Genomic DNA, 13,616 nt, shown 5'->3' on the forward strand with positions numbered 1-13,616 from the left:
TGGGCGAGCGAGAGGGCGAGAGAGGGCGAGCGAGAGGGCGAGCGAGAGGCGAGCGAGAGGGCGAGAGAGGGCGAGGCGAGGGCGAGGGCGAGCGAGGGCGAGGGCGAGAGCGAGGCGAGGGCGACGAGAGGGCGAGGCGAGAGGGCGAGGGCGAGAGAGAGGGCGAGGGCGAGCGAGAGGGCGAGGGCGAGAGGGCGAGCGAGAGGGCGAGCGAGAGGGCGAGGCAGAGGCGAGGCGAGAGGGCGAGCGAGAGGGCGAGGGCGAGGGCGAGGCGAGGGCGAGCGAGGGCGAGGCGAGCGAGAGGGCGAGGGCGAGGGCGAGCGAGAGGCGAGGGCGAGCGAGAGGGCGAGGCGAGAGGGCGAGGGCGAGGCGAGGGCGAGGGCGAGGGCGAGGAGAGGGCGAGGCGAGAGGGCGAGGGCGAGGAGAGGGCGAGAGAGGGCGAGGGCGAGGGCGAGGGCGAGGGCGAGAGGGCGAGGGCGAGGAGAGGGCGAGGCGAGGGCGAGGCGAGGGCGAGGGCGAGGAGAGGGCGAGGGCGAGGGCGAGGGCGAGGAGGGCGAGGGCGAGGGCGAGGAGGGCGAGGGCGAGGGCGAGGGAGGGCGAGGGCGAGGCGAGGGCGAGCGAGGGCGAGGGCGAGGGAGGGCGAGGGCGAGAGAGGGCGAGGGCGAGGGAGGGCGAGGGCGAGAGAGGGCGAGGGCGAGAGAGGGCGAGGGCGAGAGGGGCGAGGGCGAGAGGGGCGAGGGCGAGAGGGGCGAGGGCGAGAGGGGCGAGGGCGAGAGAGGGCGAGGGCGAGAGAGGGCGAGGGCGAGAGAGGGCGAGGGCGAGAGAGGGCGAGGGCGAGAGAGGGCGAGGGCGAGAGAGGGCGAGGGCGAGAGAGGGCGAGGGCGAGAGAGGGCGAGGGCGAGAGAGGGCGAGGGCGAGAGAGGGCGAGGGCGAGAGAGGGCGAGGGCGAGAGAGGGCGAGGGCGAGGGAGGAGGGCGAGGGCGAGAGAGGGCGAGGGCGAGAGAGGGCGAGGGCGAGAGAGGGCGAGGGCGAGAGAGGGCGAGGGCGAGAGAGGGCGAGGGCGAGAGAGGGCGAGGGCGAGAGAGGGCGAGGGCGGCGAGGGCGAGGCGGGCGAGGGCGAGGCGGGCGAGGGCGAGCGGGCGAGGGCGAGGGCGGGCGAGGGCGAGGAGGGCGAGGGCGAGGGCGGGCGAGGGCGAGAGGGGCGAGGCGAGAGGGGCGAGGGCGAGAGAGGGCGAGGGCGAGAGAGGGCGAGGGCGAGAGGGCGAGGGCGAGAGGGCGAGGGCGAGAGGGGCGAGGCGAGAGGGCGAGGCGAGAGGGGCGAGGGCGAGAGGGGCGAGGGCGAGAGGGGGCGAGGGCGAGAGGGGCGAGGGCGAGAGGGGCGAGGGCGAGAGAGGGCGAGGGCGAGAGAGGGCGAGGGCGAGAGAGGGCGAGAGGGCGAGAGAGGGCGAGAGGGCGAGAGAGGGCGAGGGCGAGAGAGGGCGAGGGCGAGAGAGGGCGAGAGAGGGCGAGGGCGAGAGAGGGCGAGGGCGAGAGAGGGCGAGGGCGAGAGAGGGCGAGGGCGAGAGAGGGCGAGGGCGAGAGAGGGCGAGGGCGAGAGAGGGCGAGGGCGAGAGAGGGCGAGGGCGAGAGAGGGCGAGGGCGAGAGAGGGCGAGGGCGAGAGAGGGCGAGGGCGAGAGAGGGCGAGGGCGAGAGAGGGCGAGGGCGAGAGGGCGAGAGAGCGAGAGAGGGCGAGAGAGGGCGAGAGGGCGAGAGAGGGCGAGAGAGGCGAGAGAGGGCGAGAGAGGGCGAGAGAGGCGAGAGAGGGCGAGAGAGGGCGAGAGAGGGCGAGAGAGGGCGAGAGAGGGCGAGAGAGGCGAGAGAGGGCGAGAGAGGGCGAGAGAGGCGAGAGAGGGCGAGAGAGGGCGAGAGAGGGCGAGAGAGGGCGAGAGAGGGCGAGAGAGGGCGAGAGAGGGCGAGAGAGGGCGAGAGAGGGCGAGAGGGCGAGAGAGGGCGAGGGCGAGAGAGGGCGAGGGCGAGAGAGGGCGAGGGCGAGAGAGGGCGAGGGCGAGAGAGGGCGAGGGCGAGAGAGGGCGAGGGCGAGAGAGGGCGAGGGCGAGAGAGGGCGAGGGCGAGAGAGGGCGAGGGCGAGAGAGGGCGAGGGCGAGAGAGGGCGAGGGCGAGAGAGGGCGAGGGCGAGAGAGGGCGAGGGCGAGAGAGGGCGAGGGCGAGAGAGGGCGAGGGCGAGAGAGGGCGAGGGCGAGAGAGGGCGAGGGCGAGAGAGGGCGAGGGCGAGAGAGGGCGAGGGCGAGAGAGGGCGAGGGCGAGAGAGGGCGAGGGCGAGAGAGGGCGAGGGCGAGAGAGGGCGAGGGCGAGAGAGGGCGAGGGCGAGAGAGGGCGAGGGCGAGAGAGGGCGAGGGCGAGAGAGGGCGAGGGCGAGAGAGGGCGAGGGCGAGAGAGGGCGAGGGCGAGAGAGGGCGAGGGCGAGAGAGGGCGAGGGCGAGAGAGGGCGAGGGCGAGAGAGGGCGAGGGCGAGAGAGGGCGAGGGCGAGAGAGGGCGAGGGCGAGAGAGGGCGAGGGCGAGAGAGGGCGAGGGCGAGAGAGGGCGAGGGCGAGAGAGGGCGAGGGCGAGAGAGGGCGAGGGCGAGAGAGGGCGAGGGCGAGAGAGGGCGAGGGCGAGAGAGGGCGAGGGCGAGAGAGGGCGAGGGCGAGAGAGGGCGAGGGCGAGAGAGGGCGAGGGCGAGAGAGGCGAGGGCGAGAGAGGCGAGGGCGAGAGAGGGCGAGGGCGAGAGAGGGCGAGGGCGAGAGAGGGCGAGGGCGAGAGAGGGCGAGGGCGAGAGAGGGCGAGGGCGAGAGAGGGCGAGGGCGAGAGAGGGCGAGGGCGAGAGAGGGCGAGGGCGAGAGAGGGCGAGGGCGAGAGAGGGCGAGGGCGAGAGAGGGCGAGGGCGAGAGAGGGCGAGGGCGAGAGAGGGCGAGGGCGAGAGAGGCGAGGGCGAGAGAGGGCGAGGGCGAGAGAGGGCGAGGGCGAGAGAGGGCGAGGGCGAGAGAGGGCGAGGGCGAGAGAGGGCGAGGGCGAGAGAGGGCGAGGGCGAGAGAGGGCGAGGGCGAGAGAGGGCGAGGGCGAGAGAGGGCGAGGGCGAGAGAGGGCGAGGGCGAGAGAGGGCGAGGGCGAGAGAGGGCGAGGGCGAGAGAGGGCGAGGGCGAGAGAGGGCGAGGGCGAGAGAGGGCGAGGGCGAGAGAGGGCGAGGGCGAGAGAGGGCGAGGGCGAGAGAGGGCGAGGGCGAGAGAGGGCGAGGGCGAGAGAGGGCGAGGGCGAGAGAGGGCGAGGGCGAGAGAGGGCGAGGGCGAGAGAGGGCGAGGGCGAGAGAGGGCGAGGGCGAGAGAGGGCGAGGGCGAGAGAGGGCGAGGGCGAGAGAGGGCGAGGGCGAGAGAGGGCGAGGGCGAGAGAGGCGAGGGCGAGAGAGGGCGAGGGCGAGAGAGGGCGAGGGCGAGAGAGGGCGAGGGCGAGAGAGGGCGAGGGCGAGAGAGGGCGAGGGCGAGAGAGGGCGAGGGCGAGAGAGGGCGAGGGCGAGAGAGGGCGAGGGCGAGAGAGGGCGAGGGCGAGAGAGGGCGAGGGCGAGAGAGGGCGAGGGCGAGAGAGGGCGAGGGCGAGAGAGGGCGAGGGCGAGAGAGGGCGAGGCGAGAGAGGGCGAGGGCGAGAGAGGGCGAGGGCGAGAGAGGCGAGGCGAGAGAGGGCGAGGGCGAGAGAGGGCGAGGGCGAGAGAGGGCGAGGGCGAGAGAGGGCGAGGGCGAGAGAGGGCGAGGGCGAGAGAGGGCGAGGGCGAGAGAGGGCGAGGGCGAGAGAGGGCGAGGGCGAGAGAGGGCGAGGGCGAGAGAGGGCGAGGGCGAGAGAGGGCGAGGGCGAGAGAGGGCGAGGGCGAGAGAGGGCGAGGGCGAGAGAGGGCGAGGGCGAGAGAGGGCGAGGGCGAGAGAGGGCTGAGGGCGAGAGAGGCGAGGGCGAGAGGGCGAGGGCGAGAGAGGGCGAGGGCGAGAGAGGGCGAGGGCGAGAGGGCGAGGGCGAGAGAGGGCGAGGGCGGGAGAGGGCGAGGGCGTGAGAGGGGCGAGGGCGGAGAGGGCGAGGGCGTGAGAGGGCGAGGGCGGGAGAGGGCGAGGGCGGAGAGGGCGAGGGCGAGAGAGGGCGAGGGCGGGAGAGGGCGAGGGCGGAGAGGCGAGGGCGGAGAGGGCGAGGGCGGGAGAGGGCGAGGGCGGGAGAGGGCGAGGGCGGGAGAGGGCGAGGGCGGAGAGGGCGAGGGCGGGAGAGGGCGAGGGCGGGAGAGGGCGAGGGCGGGAGAGGGCGAGGGCGAGGGCGAGGCGAGGGCGGGAGAGGGCGAGGGCGGAGAGGGCGAGGGCGGGAGGGCGAGGGCGGGAGAGGGCGAGGGCGGAGAGGGCGAGGGCGGGAGAGGGCGAGGGCGGGAGAGGGCGAGGGCGGAGAGGGCGAGGGCGGGAGAGCGAGGGCGGAGAGGCGAGGCGGAGAGGGCGAGGGCGGAGAGGGCGAGGGCGGGAGAGGGCGAGGGCGGGCGAGGCGAGGGCGAGGGCGGAGAGGGCGAGGGCGGGCGAGGGCGAGGGCGGGCGAGGGCGAGGGCGGGCGAGGGCGAGGCGGGCGAGGCGAGGGCGCGAGGCGAGGGCGGGCGAGGGCGAGGGCGGCGAGGCGGCGAGGGCGAGGCGGCGAGGGCGGGCGAGGGCGAGGCGGGCGAGGGCGAGGGCGGGCGAGGGCGGAGAGGGCGGGCGAGGGCGAGGCGGGCGAGGCGAGGGCGGGCGAGGGCGAGGGCGGGCGAGGGCGAGGCGGCGAGGGCGGGCGAGGGCGAGGGCGGGCGAGGGCGAGGGCGGGCGAGGGCGAGGGCGGGCGAGGGCGAGGGCGGCGAGGGCGAGGGCGGCGAGGGCGAGGGCGGGCGAGGGCGAGGGCGGGCGAGGGCGTGGCGGGCGAGGGCGAGGGCGGGCGAGGCGGCGAGGGCGAGGGCGAGGGCGAGGGCGAGGGCGGGCGAGGGCGAGGGCGGGCGAGGGCGAGGCGGCGAGCGAGGGCGCGAGGGCGAGGGCGGGCGAGGGCGAGGGAGGGCGAGGGCGAGGAGGGCGAGGGCGAGGAGGGCGAGGGCGAGGGAGGGCGAGGGCGAGGGAGGGCGAGCGAGGGAGGGCGAGGGCGAGGAGGGCGAGGGCGAGGCGAGGAGGGCGAGGGCGAGGGAGGGCGAGGGCGAGGAGGGCGAGGGCGAGGGAGGGCGAGGCGAGGAGGCGAGGGCGAGAGGGCGAGGCGAGGAGGGCGAGGGCGAGGGAGGGCGAGGGCGAGGGAGGGCGAGGGCGAGGGAGGGCGAGGGCGAGGGAGGGCGAGGGCGAGGAGGGCGAGGGCGAGGGAGGGCGAGGGCGAGGGAGGGCGAGGCGAGGAGGGCGAGGGCGAGAGAGGCGAGGGCGAGAGAGGCGAGGGCGAGAGAGGGCGAGGGCGAGAGAGGGCGAGGGCGAGAGAGGGCGAGGGCGAGAGAGGGCGAGGGCGAGAGAGGGCGAGGGCGAGAGAGGGCGAGGGCGAGAGAGGGCGAGGGCGAGAGAGGGCGAGGGCGAGAGAGGGCGAGGGCGAGAGAGGGCGAGGGCGAGAGAGGGCGAGGGCGAGAGAGGGCGAGGGCGAGAGAGGGCGAGGGCGAGAGAGGGCGAGGGCGAGAGAGGGCGAGGGCGAGAGAGGGCGAGGGCGAGAGAGGGCGAGGGCGAGAGAGGGCGAGGGCGAGAGAGGGCGAGGGCGAGAGAGGGCGAGGGCGAGAGAGGGCGAGGGCGAGAGAGGGCGAGGGCGAGAGAGGGCGAGGGCGAGAGAGGGCGAGGGCGAGAGAGGGCGAGGGCGAGAGAGGGCGAGGGCGAGAGAGGGCGAGGCGAGAGAGGGCGAGGGCGAGAGAGGGCGAGGGCGAGAGAGGGCGAGGGCGAGAGAGGGCGAGGGCGAGAGAGGGCGAGGGCGAGAGAGGGCGAGGGCGAGAGAGGGCGAGGGCGAGAGAGGGCGAGGGCGAGAGAGGGCGAGGGCGAGAGAGGGCGAGGGCGAGAGAGGGCGAGGGCGAGAGAGGGCGAGGGCGAGAGAGGGCGAGGGCGAGAGAGGGCGAGGGCGAGAGAGGGCGAGGGCGAGAGAGGCGAGAGAGGCGAGGGCGAGGGCGAGAGAGGGCGAGGGCGAGGGCGGGCGAGGCGAGGGCGGGCGAGGGCGGCGAGGGCGAGAGAGGGCGAGGGCGAGAGAGGGCGAGGGCGAGAGAGGGCGAGGGCGAGAGAGGGCGAGGGCGAGAGAGGGCGAGGGCGAGAGAGGGCGAGGGCGAGAGAGGCGAGGGCGAGAGAGGCGAGGCGAGAGAGGGCGAGGGCGAGAGAGGGCGAGGGCGAGAGAGGGCGAGGGCGAGAGAGGGCGAGGGCGAGAGAGGGCGAGGCGAGAGAGGGCGAGGGCGAGAGAGGGCGAGGGCGAGAGAGGGCGAGGGCGAGAGAGGGCGAGGGCGAGAGAGGGCGAGGGCGAGAGAGGGCGAGGGCGAGAGAGGGCGAGGGCGAGAGAGGGCGAGGGCGAGAGAGGGCGAGGGCGAGAGAGGGCGAGGGCGAGAGAGGGCGAGGGCGAGAGAGGCGAGGGCGAGAGAGGGCGAGGGCGAGAGAGGGCGAGGGCGAGAGAGGGCGAGGGCGAGAGAGGGCGAGGGCGAGAGAGGGCGAGGGCGAGAGAGGGCGAGGGCGAGAGAGGGCGAGGGCGAGAGAGGGCGAGGGCGAGAGAGGGCGAGGGCGAGAGAGGGCGAGGGCGAGAGAGGGCGAGGGCGAGAGAGGGCGAGGGCGAGAGAGGGCGAGGGCGAGAGAGGGCGAGGGCGAGAGAGGGCGAGGGCGAGAGAGGGCGAGGGCGAGAGAGGGCGAGGGCGAGAGAGGGCGAGGGCGAGAGAGGGCGAGGGCGAGAGAGGGCGAGGGCGAGAGAGGGCGAGGGCGAGAGAGGGCGAGGGCGAGAGAGGGCGAGGGCGAGAGAGGGCGAGGGCGAGAGAGGGCGAGGGCGAGAGAGGGCGAGGGCGAGAGAGGGCGAGGGCGAGAGAGGGCGAGGGCGAGAGAGGGCGAGGGCGAGAGAGGGCGAGGGCGAGAGAGGGCGAGGGCGAGAGAGGGCGAGGGCGAGAGAGGGCGAGGGCGAGAGAGGGCGAGGGCGAGAGAGGGCGAGGGCGAGAGAGGGCGAGGGCGAGAGAGGGCGAGGGCGAGAGAGGGCGAGGGCGAGAGAGGGCGAGGGCGAGAGAGGGCGAGGGCGAGAGAGGGCGAGGGCGAGAGAGGGCGAGGGCGAGAGAGGGCGAGGGCGAGAGAGGGCGAGGGCGAGAGAGGGCGAGGGCGAGAGAGGGCGAGGGCGAGAGAGGGCGAGGGCGAGAGAGGGCGAGGGCGAGAGAGGGCGAGGCGAGAGAGGGCGAGGGCGAGAGAGGGCGAGGGCGAGAGAGGGCGAGGGCGAGAGAGGGCGAGGGCGAGAGAGGGCGAGGGCGAGAGAGGGCGAGGGCGAGAGAGGGCGAGGGCGAGAGAGGGCGAGGGCGAGAGAGGGCGAGGGCGAGAGAGGGCGAGGGCGAGAGAGGGCGAGGGCGAGAGAGGGCGAGGGCGAGAGAGGGCGAGGGCGAGAGAGGGCGAGGGCGAGAGAGGGCGAGGGCGAGAGAGGGCGAGGGCGAGAGAGGGCGAGGGCGAGAGAGGGCGAGGGCGAGAGAGGGCGAGGGCGAGAGAGGGCGAGGGCGAGAGAGGGCGAGGGCGAGAGAGGGCGAGGGCGAGAGAGGGCGAGGGCGAGAGAGGGCGAGGGCGAGAGAGGGCGAGGGCGAGAGAGGGCGAGGGCGAGAGAGGGCGAGGGCGAGAGAGGGCGAGGCGAGAGAGGGCGAGGGCGAGAGAGGCGAGGGCGAGAGAGGGCGAGGGCGAGAGAGGGCGAGGGCGAGAGAGGGCGAGGGCGAGAGAGGGCGAGGGCGAGAGAGGGCGAGGGCGAGAGAGGGCGAGGGCGAGAGAGGGCGAGGGCGGGAGAGGGCGAGGGCGGAGAGGGCGAGGGCGGGAGAGGGCGAGGGCGAGAGAGGGCGAGGGCGAGAGAGGGCGAGGGCGAGAGAGGGCGAGGGCGGGAGAGGGCGAGGGCGGAGAGGCGAGGGCGAGAGGGCGAGGCGAGAGGGCGAGGGCGGGAGAGGGCGAGGGCGGAGAGGGCGAGGGCGAGAGGGCGAGGCGGAGAGGGCGAGGGCGGGAGAGGGCGAGGGCGGAGAGGGCGAGGGCGGGAGAGGGCGAGGGCGGAGAGGGCGAGGGCGGGAGAGGGCGAGGGCGGGAGAGGGCGAGGGCGGAGAGGGCGAGGGCGGGAGAGGGCGAGGGCGGGAGAGGGCGAGGGCGAGGGCGGGAGAGGGCGAGGGCGGGAGAGGGCGAGGCGGAGAGGGCGAGGGCGGGAGAGGGCGAGGGCGGGAGAGGGCGAGGGCGGGAGAGGGCGAGGGCGGGAGAGGGCGAGGGCGGGAGAGGGCGAGGGCGGGAGAGGCGAGGGCGGAGAGGGCGAGGGCGGAGAGGGCGAGGGCGGGAGAGGGCGAGGGCGGGAGAGGGCGAGGGCGGGCGAGGGCGAGGGCGAGGGCGGGAGAGGGCGAGGGCGGGCGAGGGCGAGGGCGGGCGAGGGCGAGGGCGGGCGAGGGCGAGGCGGGCGAGGGCGAGGGCGGGCGAGGGCGAGGGCGGGCGAGGGCGGGCGAGGGCGGGCGAGGGCGAGGGCGGGCGAGGGCGGGCGAGGGCGAGGGCGGGCGAGGGCGAGGGCGGGCGAGGGCGAGGGCGGGCGAGGGCGAGGGCGGGCGAGGGCGAGGGCGGGCGAGGGCGAGGGCGGGCGAGGGCGAGGGCGGGCGAGGGCGGGCGAGGGCGAGGGCGGGCGAGGGCGAGGGCGGGCGAGGGCGAGGGCGGGCGAGGGCGAGGGCGGGCGAGGGCGAGGGCGGGCGAGGGCGAGGGCGGGCGAGGGCGTGGGCGGGCGAGGGCGAGGGCGGGCGAGGGCGGGCGAGGGCGAGGGCGAGGGCGAGGGCGAGGGCGGGCGAGGGCGAGGGCGGGCGAGGGCGAGGGCGGGCGAGGGCGAGGGCGGGCGAGGGCGAGGGAGGGCGAGGGCGAGGGAGGGCGAGGGCGAGGGAGGGCGAGGGCGAGGGAGGGCGAGGGCGAGGAGGGCGAGGGCGAGGGAGGGCGAGGGCGAGGGAGGGCGAGGGCGAGGGAGGGCGAGGGCGAGGGAGGGCGAGGGCGAGGGCGAGGGAGGGCGAGGGCGAGGGAGGGCGAGGGCGAGGGAGGGCGAGGGCGAGGGAGGGCGAGGGCGAGGGAGGGCGAGGGCGAGGGAGGGCGAGGGCGAGGGAGGGCGAGGGCGAGGGAGGGCGAGGGCGAGGGAGGGCGAGGGCGAGGGAGGGCGAGGGCGAGGGAGGGCGAGGGCGAGGGAGGGCGAGGGCGAGAGAGGGCGAGGGCGAGAGAGGGCGAGGGCGAGAGAGGGCGAGGGCGAGAGAGGGCGAGGGCGAGAGAGGGCGAGGGCGAGAGAGGGCGAGGGCGAGAGAGGGCGAGGGCGAGAGAGGGCGAGGGCGAGAGAGGGCGAGGGCGAGAGAGGGCGAGGGCGAGAGAGGGCGAGGGCGAGAGAGGGCGAGGGCGAGAGAGGGCGAGGGCGAGAGAGGGCGAGGGCGAGAGAGGGCGAGGGCGAGAGAGGGCGAGGGCGAGAGAGGGCGAGGGCGAGAGAGGGCGAGGGCGAGAGAGGGCGAGGGCGAGAGAGGGCGAGGGCGAGAGAGGGCGAGGGCGAGAGAGGGCGAGGGCGAGAGAGGGCGAGGGCGAGAGAGGGCGAGGGCGAGAGAGGGCGAGGGCGAGAGAGGGCGAGGGCGAGAGAGGGCGAGGGCGAGAGAGGGCGAGGGCGAGAGAGGGCGAGGGCGAGAGAGGGCGAGGGCGAGAGAGGGCGAGGGCGAGAGAGGGCGAGGGCGAGAGAGGGCGAGGGCGAGAGAGGGCGAGGGCGAGAGAGGGCGAGGGCGAGAGAGGGCGAGGGCGAGAGAGGGCGAGGGCGAGAGAGGGCGAGGGCGAGAGAGGGCGAGGGCGAGAGAGGGCGAGGGCGAGAGAGGGCGAGGGCGAGAGAGGGCGAGGGCGAGAGAGGGCGAGGGCGAGAGAGGGCGAGGGCGAGAGAGGGCGAGGGCGAGAGAGGGCGAGGGCGAGAGAGGGCGAGGGCGAGAGAGGGCGAGGGCGAGAGAGGGCGAGGGCGAGAGAGGGCGAGGGCGAGAGAGGGCGAGGGCGAGAGAGGGCGAGGGCGAGAGAGGGCGAGGGCGAGAGAGGGCGAGGGCGAGAGAGGGCGAGGGCGAGAGAGGGCGAGGGCGAGAGAGGGCGAGGGCGAGAGAGGGCGAGGGCGAGAGAGGGCGAGGGCGAGAGAGGGCGAGGGCGAGAGAGGGCGAGGGCGAGAGAGGGCGAGGGCGAGAGAGGGCGAGGGCGAGAGAGGGCGAGGGCGAGAGAGGGCGAGGGCGAGAGAGGGCGAGAGAGGCGAGGGCGAGGGCGAGAGAGGGCGAGGGCGAGGGCGGAGGGCGAGAGAGGGCGAGGGCGAGGGCGGGCGAGGGCGAGAGAGGGCGAGGGCGAGAGAGGGCGAGGGCGAGAGAGGGCGAGGGCGAGAGAGGGCGAGGGCGAGAGAGGGCGAGGGCGAGAGAGGGCGAGGGCGAGAGAGGGCGAGGGCGAGAGAGGGCGAGGGCGAGAGAGGGCGAGGGCGAGAGAGGGCGAGGGCGAGAGAGGGCGAGGGCGAGAGAGGGCGAGGGCGAGAGAGGGCGAGGGCGAGAGAGGGCGAGGGCGAGAGAGGGCGAGGGCGAGAGAGGGCGAGGGCGAGAGAGGGCGAGGGCGAGAGAGGGCGAGGGCGAGAGAGGGCGAGGGCGAGAGAGGGCGAGGGCGAGAGAGGGCGAGGGCGAGAGAGGGCGAGGGCGAGAGAGGGCGAGGGCGAGAGAGGGCGAGGGCGAGAGAGGGCGAGGGCGAGAGAGGGCGAGGGCGAGAGAGGGCGAGGGCGAGAGAGGGCGAGGGCGAGAGAGGGCGAGGGCGAGAGAGGGCGAGGGCGAGAGAGGGCGAGGGCGAGAGAGGGCGAGGGCGAGAGAGGGCGAGGGCGAGAGAGGGCGAGGGCGAGAGAGGGCGAGGGCGAGAGAGGGCGAGGGCGAGAGAGGGCGAGGGCGAGAGAGGGCGAGGGCGAGAGAGGGCGAGGGCGAGAGAGGGCGAGGGCGAGAGAGGGCGAGGGCGAGAGAGGGCGAGGGCGAGAGAGGGCGAGGGCGAGAGAGGGCGAGGGCGAGAGGGCGAGGGCGAGAGAGGGCGAGGGCGAGAGAGGGCGAGGGCGAGAGAGGGCGAGGGCGAGAGAGGGCGAGGGCGAGAGAGGGCGAGGGCGAGAGAGGGCGAGGGCGAGAGAGGGCGAGGGCGAGAGAGGGCGAGGGCGAGAGAGGGCGAGGGCGAGAGAGGGCGAGGGCGAGAGAGGGCGAGGGCGAGAGAGGGCGAGGGCGAGAGAGGGCGAGGGCGAGAGAGGGCGAGGGCGAGAGAGGGCGAGGGCGAGAGAGGGCGAGGGCGAGAGAGGGCGAGGGCGAGAGAGGGCGAGGGCGAGAGAGGGCGAGGGCGAGAGAGGGCGAGGGCGAGAGAGGGCGAGGGCGAGAGAGGGCGAGGGCGAGAGAGGGCGAGGGCGAGAGAGGGCGAGGGCGAGAGAGGGCGAGGGCGAGAGAGGGCGAGGGCGAGAGAGGGCGAGGGCGAGAGAGGGCGAGGGCGAGAGAGGGCGAGGGCGAGAGAGGGCGAGGGCGAGAGAGGGCGAGGGCGAGAGAGGGCGAGGGCGAGAGAGGGCGAGGGCGAGAGAGGGCGAGGGCGAGAGAGGGCGAGGGCGAGAGAGGGCGAGGGCGAGAGAGGGCGAGGGCGAGAGAGGGCGAGGGCGAGAGAGGGCGAGGGCGAGGGCGAGAGAGGGCGAGGGCGAGAGAGGGCGAGGGCGAGAGAGGGCGAGGGCGAGAGAGGGCGAGGGCGAGAGAGGGCGAGGGCGAGAGAGGGCGAGGGCGAGAGAGGGCGAGGGCGAGAGAGGGCGAGGGCGAGAGAGGGCGAGGGCGAGAGAGGGCGAGGGCGAGAGAGGGCGAGGGCGAGAGAGGGCGAGGGCGAGAGAGGGCGAGGGCGAGAGAGGGCGAGGGCGAGAGAGGGCGAGGGCGAGAGAGGGCGAGGGCGAGAGAGGGCGAGGGCGAGAGAGGGCGAGGGCGAGAGAGGGCGAGGGCGAGAGAGGGCGAGGGCGAGAGAGGGCGAGGGCGAGAGAGGGCGAGGGCGAGAGAGGGCGAGGGCGAGAGAGGGCGAGGGCGAGAGAGGGCGAGGGCGAGAGAGGGCGAGGGCGAGAGAGGGCGAGGGCGAGAGAGGGCGAGGGCGAGAGAGGGCGAGGGCGAGAGAGGGCGAGGGCGAGAGAGGGCGAGGGCGAGAGAGGGCGAGGGCGAGAGAGGGCGAGGGCGAGAGAGGGCGAGGGCGAGAGAGGGCGAGGGCGAGAGAGGGCGAGGGCGAGAGAGGGCGAGGGCGAGAGAGGGCGAGGGCGAGAGAGGGCGAGGGCGAGAGAGGGCGAGGGCGAGAGAGGGCGAGGGCGAGAGAGGGCGAGGGCGAGAGAGGGCGAGGGCGAGAGAGGGCGAGGGCGAGAGAGGGCGAGGGCGAGAGAGGGCGAGGGCGAGAGAGGGCGAGGGCGAGGGCGAGAGAGGGCGAGGGCGAGAGAGGGCGAGGGCGAGAGAGGGCGAGGGCGAGAGAGGGCGAGGGCGAGAGAGGGCGAGGGCGAGAGAGGGCGAGGGCGAGAGAGGGCGAGGGCGAGAGAGGGCGAGGGCGAGAGAGGGCGAGGGCGAGAGAGGGCGAGAGCGAGAGAGGGTGACGCCAAGGTAAAAGGGGAACTTTCATATTTCAAGCTGTGTGTTAATGCTTTGCTTTGTTACTGGTTATGTCTTGTTTTACAATCAACTGATAATTTTGCTGTTTATTAAAGAAACCCAGTTGGGGCAATTTATTCTGGGATAAAAATAGAGTCTATGATTGACCGTATTGCTAACTGGGTAAGAATTTAAATATATGTTTGACCTGTGCAGAACTGGAACTAGAAAAAACAGTGCACTCCTCCCACCTCGATCGTTACAATCCCAACACAAATCATATTTAAAATTATCGGTTCCCAAAATACATCTGTTGTAAGTGAAATTAAAATAAAAACTGCACTGTATCAATCCTATGAGCCTAGATCATCCCAAATCAGAGTTAGAAACTTCAAAGTCAAATAATAGCAATCCTGTCATTTTTAAATAAATTTGTGCCAGGTATTTACTGCATTACGAGCACAATAAGTTGTGCACTGTCAAACTGTTTCACGATTTGGTGCATCATGGCACTAAAAATAATTACATAAACATCTGGAACTTGATTTCTGAAAGCACTGAATGGCAAAAAATTATACTCCCTTTAGCAAACTACATTACTGAAAGCACCAACAATAGGCTTTTTTTTCTACAATAAATACAACCGAATTACAATAAAATACTTTACCATGTCCTGCACAAGCATAGGCTTTGGCACAATCACTCAACAGGCTGGGTGAGCTGCTGCTGTTAGCTTGCCTCTGTAAACAAAAACAAGTATTGTTATAACTGATTTTTATTACGTCCTTCTCTCACAACATAAATCTACATGTTAATAAAAATACAAAATACTGCAGATG

At 74.3% G+C, this 13,616-nt stretch overlaps 1 protein-coding gene across 2 annotated transcripts in view; it reads right to left on the reverse strand.

Annotated features, from left to right (window-relative positions):
* Positions 1 to 13,616, reverse strand: part of pan3 (poly(A) specific ribonuclease subunit PAN3) — a 213,166-nt gene that overhangs the window by 148,810 nt on the left and 50,740 nt on the right. For both annotated transcript variants that reach the window (XM_068033549.1, XM_068033548.1), the window contains exon 3: positions 13,445 to 13,517. In XM_068033549.1, the coding sequence (XP_067889650.1) occupies positions 13,445 to 13,517 (73 nt within the window). The remainder of the gene's footprint in view (positions 1 to 13,444; positions 13,518 to 13,616) is intronic.

The sequence above is a fragment of the Heterodontus francisci genome, chromosome 6 (assembly GCF_036365525.1).
Source record: "Heterodontus francisci isolate sHetFra1 chromosome 6, sHetFra1.hap1, whole genome shotgun sequence".
In the NCBI taxonomy this organism is placed as follows: Eukaryota; Metazoa; Chordata; class Chondrichthyes; order Heterodontiformes; family Heterodontidae; genus Heterodontus; species Heterodontus francisci.